A 6,380-nucleotide genomic window follows, 5' to 3' on the forward strand; every position below is an offset into this window, starting at 1 on the left:
CAAATTTTCAATCAATGAGAAAAAGCAAGTATAATTATATATAATACTCTACAATTAGTGCTTTCAGGGACATAAACTAATCTCATACATGTCTTTTGTGCTTCTCAAAAATATTTTTGGCAATCCGATCATGAAATGATGAAACGATTTCCTAAGCTATCCACATTGTTAATCTTACAATTTATTTTTGAAATATAAACCTAAATCAATATATATAATTCCTTCAATCATGCTGAATGTGTATTGTTTTTTTCGTTTAAAAACTGTGTTCTTTATGAAATAAACCTTACAAGATGGCTCATCTTCTCTAGCCAAAGGTTAACAATCACTACTCTCCATGTAGAGGATAGGAGCGGATCATAAACTCTTGGCTAGCCAAGATGAAGATGGGTAGAACAATTATATTACAGATCTTAGCTTTATGCACTTCTGATTCATGTCAAGTTGCAAAGTTTTGAAGTTTGCAAAATTGAGGATATTTTAGTTTACATAAATATTAAGATGATTAACCCTTATTATATAGTTATGTACACACTGATATATTTGTTCAAATTCAGATGGTCATATCTCTTCTTTAAATATTCAAACTTTTGAAAATAATGAAGTTAACTTAATGCTTATCTTAGTAGATGGCGAACTATCTACCAAAGATGTCTTTCAAATGGCATGCAATATTATATGTTGAATACCGTTTATCTCACAGTGGTATACAAACATACAATCATGTACACGTCACACAACCAATAATATTCTGTCTTCTAAATGTTTACAATTGTCACTATCAACTTCATAAGATTCATATTTAGGATTTTCTCTCCAAAATGATGAAAGTAAATGACAATTCAAATCCATGCAGCAATTCCAACTTTTTTATTTAAAACACAAAACTTGTTGTTAACTATATAAAATACATGTTAAAATAGTTGCATTAAAATGTTATGATGTTCAGCAATGAGAAAACTGCCCATCCTGGGGCAGGTATCTACATGTATTAAAACAAATCCATCATTGAGACTGGTTCACATCTGAAGGTATCAAATTCAATGTATTACATCTGAAAATTACCAAGAACTTATTCAAGAGAGTTCATAGTAAAAGGTTCAACATGTCACGGCAAGTCAACTGCATTATGCTTCCCAAATTCTCACAATAATTTCCTTTTCAACTAGCTGTTTGTAATGAATGATAGATATATAGAAATTTTAAAATCTCAAATGTACTTGGTAAAAAACAAAATCAATAATTTAGAATCCTATTGTTGCCATGGTTATTTTGTTGAACTTTCAAGGTAAGCAATCAGATGTCCTCGCTCCTGGGCTTTCTTAATGCCTGCAAACACCATCTTTGTTCCAGGGATGTATTTCTTGGGGTTTTCTAGGTATTCAAATAGTGTGTCCTTTCCCCATGTGATGCCTGTAAATATAAACATAATATTGTAAATAAAAACTTGCATAATTAACCACTGCATGCTCTACAAACTATGTTTTAGTTTCATTTTTGTTTTCACATTGAAACTGTGTTTATTCTCTTGAGATAAAGATGACTAGTACATTCAAAACTAAATTAAACAAAGGAGACCTATGAAAATCTTAAGTTAACAAAGCAAATTTTTAGACAGTTTTCAAGTGACATAAATTTTGTTCAGCTTCATACCTTTGCTTTTGTTGGCATCCGTGTAACTGAAGCCTGCAGCCTGGCCGGTCTTCCTGCCAAACAGCCCATTCAGATTGGGCCCGGTTTTGTGTTTTCCTCCAGCTTCAACAGTATGGCACTGAGCACATTTCTGGACAAAGACCTTCTTGCCCTTATCAACATCTCCAGCTGGTACATCAGGCCTTAAAAGGATATGAATGGGAAAAATTAAAATTTAGAGAATATTCTTTAAAATGCTGGCTAGCTATGACAATTTTATAACTTCGGGATACAAACAATGTCCAGACCACAATTGGCCCAGAGGGTAAGTCTAGCAGAAGTTGTGTAACTGTTAATCCCCAAGGTTATGTAACCGTTAACCTCTTTAAACAACTATACTGTGAAAAACATGACCCCCAGCTAGTTTCACAGGGAAGGCACTTAATGACCCAGGTCCAGAAATGCTCGTCTAATCTGCAGAATTTGAATCTTAATTTAACATTTATTAACAATGAAAATTGCTATATCAAGATGTTTACATGATTATCTGACTTGATGAATCGCTTGAATTTCGTTGTAACATTTCAATGATGACATATTCAACAGTTAGCTGCCCTTCCTTTGTCCTTGCTATGTATACAACTTATCATAGAGACGATATACGTGGAAATCAACAAATTAACGATACATACAGTAATGTACATAAGAAAAAAGATTCCACGATTTCCCCCCAGTGCCCTTTGTTTACGCTTCTCTCTGACATACACGTGCTCCTGAGGTTTTTTAGCAGCTGATAATGGACATTGATTTGACATGTAGGCATACTATGTTTGTTTTACACCTATAGTAACTGTAAAAGATACACGATCTACAGAATCAACATGACTTTTCATTCATAATAAAGAAGAAAGTTGATCTTCTTAGCAAGGATTGTTTAATTTGCGTAGTACGTGTTCACAAGTTCATTCACAGTTAATGTCCTTGAAATAACCGAGGTGCCGGTGTCAGGCAATTTTTCACAATTTCACAAAAAGTACGATACATTTAACTTGTAAACAATAAAATTAACTACGATATTGCTACCTTTTATCTCAATGTATAAAAACATCGACTACATTAATACCAATTAAGAGATTTCCACTCACATTTTGAACGTTGTTCCTTCTGCTCCTCGGTTAGTCAGAATGAAACTTTGAAAGGGAGGTTATTTAACCTTCTGACGTCACGATCGGAAACGAACATGGACTATCTTATTATGAGAGGTGTGCAGGATGCCTATACAATATAATATACAGTATATTATATATGAAAAGCATAGTATGTAAATTTGTTATGGATAATATTATAACAGTAATAATTTTGTTTTCATACAAAAGTATTTTATTCTAGAGCAACACGTTATACATGTTATATATTCACTACTTCATAACAATATCGTAACTTCTAACCCTATATTTCGGAAGCGTCCATTAGAGCAACTGCACTGCCCTCTAGTGGTAGCTGTTGTAATTTCTTATGAAATATTGGTGGATAATGTCATTTTGCTTATATAATTTCAAAAAATTACATGTATACGGACATTTTCACAATTTTTAAAATCATTTTAATGTTAAGCAATCGCAACTTATCGCGTCTTTCCGGCAGATAGGCCCAAGAAGTTGCGATTGAATGTTAAGTTTATTAAACTTATCAAAACAGCTATATAACGTTACACAATTTTATAAAAGTATTGTATTAATAACTTTACACAAATTAACTCTCAAAAGAGACAATGTAATTATAAAAGTTGATTTATAAAACTATTCAATAAGTAATGTGATTAAATTCGTCACAAAAATATAACCTTATTTGATAGAAAAAATGCTGAGCTCGAGTATGATATGGTCTATCTATTTGCTATGCGGTTTGTGATATTAAAATAGTGTTACGTGGCATAGGCGTCGGAACCGGGGGGGCTAGGGGGGGCTTAGCCCCCCCACTTTTTTTGCCAAGTTATACCTAACCATTAGAAACATAGCATGATAGAGGGTTCAGCCCCCCCACTTTTTCTCGCAGGAAAGATTATTGTTCCTAAATTTAGCTTGAAAGATTGAGAAGTTAGATTCAGAAGCATACTAGCCCCCCCCCCCCCCCCCCCCCCCCCCCCCACGGATTAGGATTTCCATGATTTTGGAAGAAAAAAAAATATGGGTAAGAAATTTTTTTTTTGAAGCATAGGTATACTCCCCCCCCCCCCCCCCCCCCCCCCCCCCCCACGGATTAGGATTTCCATGATTTTGGGAGTTGTTTTTTTTCTCAATATTTCTGAGGATTAGTCTAGCCCCCCCACTTTCAATTTGCTTCCGACGCCTATGCGTGGTCGATTGTGACTATTTTGCACAGTGTTTATTCGTTAGCTAGTCAAGCAATTTGTTTCAAGAATTTATATTTAAAGACTTTAATTGAAATAAGTGCGATTAGACAATTAAGTGCATCCTCGTCTGACCATTCTAGCATTCCAGTACTCAACTGTGATCGTTGTATAAATGATTATGTTAAATAAAAATGAATCTCATTTTCTACACTATTTTCAGAGTAAAAGGCACAATGCTTAACAGACCAGTACACCATATAGTATCTATACGTACCGTCTCACATCTAAACTGAGCGAAAAAACAAAATGATAGCAAATATTTATAGGCATATCTAAAACTACACAATTTTCTCTACCAAAAACTGTTTTAAAAAGTATATATAAGTACGTAATTTTGGAAAATCGAAGATCTCGCTGTTCCAGTAATTTGAATAGAAGTGTATTTTTGATTTTATGTTGATCAACTATCATTCTACTCTAAATAATAAAATATTTCTTTTATACTACTGCACCAAATATTCTTACGACTGTTGTAATCAATTTCAAATACATTTCTTGTGATCCGCTCAATGTCAAAGGACAATTAAAACTGTATTCCAATATCAAATTACGTCGATTTAACATTTATATTGACTGGGTATCCAACCAGTGTCTCCACAGACTGATAAAGTTGGCGCAAAGCGATGAACCCCAAGAAAAGAACAAATCATTCTTTTATGTCAGCATTATCGATTGAACATTTTTGAGCCCCCCCCCCCCCCCCCCCCCGGATGCCAAGACAAAAAATGAAATGGCATAATAGTAGAATAGTTTCTCGTATGAGTTAAACCAAAAGTCTTTATAATTATGTATTGAAGAAATAAATTTCCAAAGAAAATGCACCCGCTTTAGCTCGTTTTTCTCCATTCTCCATAAAATTTATAGTTATCAATGCATACGTTTTAACTTGTTGGTGTACAGCTCTCCAACGTCAGCACCACCCTTATAATTTATTTAACATGCATTGAAAATCTTCTGTAGACTTATAACATCAAGCATGCAGCTTTTTGTTTGTTAACAGAGTAAGAAAATATGAAAATTATATGTTTTTGTGAAATACTAAAAAATTGCAATAATAATTTTGAAGGTTATGAAGTGTTATATTTTTTCTATGTGTCTAAACGAAATAGCCATCATTTGACATCAATTTTCTTTCAATTTGTTAAAAGTTAACTTTTGAAAAATTATTTTATTAAAACACGAAAAAACATATTTTAAAAATACCTATAGTCTCACTATTATCATTTTAATATTTAATAAGTATTATGTTTTGTGGTCTCCTTTTGAAAATTGGAATAAACTGCGGGTATTGAGCCACCTTAACAATGCATGCTTATGTGACACTTTGAAGTTCTTCAACAACATTTTGAACATACCAGACAATGCACATACTGGATTTGGGGGCTGCAAAGTATTGCAGCAGCTTACAAAACAGTATGTCATTTCGTGAAATACAGATACATGAGCTTATTTTGGATTCTGTTGCAGTGGCGGATTCAGAAGGGGGCGCACCCAGCGCGCATCCCCTCTAAAGTTGTAAAAAAATAAAGCCAAATTATACTCCTTCTGGCAATTTTAAAGAAAATGGAAAACTTGCGAGTCTTAAATATGAACTTATTGAAAACTCATGGGATTTCTCGATCTACATTAAATTGGTTTTAACGGTGTAGTATGAAAAAAAATTCCATGTGTAACGTACATAGAAAGCCCATTTTAAATTCCTCTCCTCGGGTTTAAATGTGACCAGTCATCTAACTTTAGGTAATTGGTTATACTAGGTAGTATTTTAAACGACTTTTCCATGTTTATTATAATACAAACTAGCATGGTTTTCTTTTCAACTTCATAAACATCGTCCCATTGAACTTGATATTTTAAAATTTATTAATTTACAGTCATTCGTTAGAAATTCTTATATTTCTGCATGGCAGAGGGTTTTGATGGTATTACTGCAGGTCTCACATGTATATATATCTGAAATGTTTAAAATTGTAAATAATTGTATTACTTAAATTCTAAGTATAATCACTATAGAAGAATTATCACAAAAGTCGAAAATAGAGAGTTCATTTTTACCCTACAAAATCTCTAGAATCCATGAGCTTCCAGGGTTTAGCTCCCCGCCCCCACCCCGGGCTGCCGAGACCGACTGCCTAACACTGGCGCTCTCTCTAACTTCAAATCCTGGATCCGCCCCTGTGTTGGATACTATCATTTGCATGAGATGACAAATTTTTTCTATCCGCATTGGTAGGCGTCAGAAACTGCCATCTTTTACCACAATGTGTGTATCAAGAACACAATTATCTATTTCTTTTTGAACTTGGGCCTATATGACAGGTAAAACTGCGGAAAC

The 6,380-nt window shown here is 33.7% G+C and overlaps 1 protein-coding gene across 1 annotated transcript; it reads right to left on the minus strand.

Annotated features, from left to right (window-relative positions):
- Window positions 1–854: 854 nt before the first annotated feature.
- On the minus strand, window positions 855–2,907 carry LOC128163118 (cytochrome c). The gene is made up of 3 exons (XM_052826621.1): window positions 2,778–2,907; window positions 1,654–1,835; window positions 855–1,413 (listed from the first exon to the last, which is right to left on the minus strand). Coding segments are annotated over exons 1-3 (330 nt in total). The 5' UTR covers window positions 2,780–2,907; the 3' UTR covers window positions 855–1,267.
- Between the last annotated feature and the right edge of the window lie 3,473 nt (window positions 2,908–6,380).

The sequence above is a fragment of the Crassostrea angulata genome, chromosome 9 (assembly GCF_025612915.1).
Source record: "Crassostrea angulata isolate pt1a10 chromosome 9, ASM2561291v2, whole genome shotgun sequence".
Taxonomy (NCBI): domain Eukaryota; kingdom Metazoa; phylum Mollusca; class Bivalvia; order Ostreida; family Ostreidae; genus Magallana; species Magallana angulata.

Excerpts from the sequence above, each read along its gene's own strand:
- LOC128163118 (XM_052826621.1), bottom strand. Across the intron at positions 1,414-1,653 it reads GGATGCCAACAAAAGCAAAG|GCATCACATGGGGAAAGGAC; the intron begins GTATGAAGCTGA and ends TTATATTTACAG.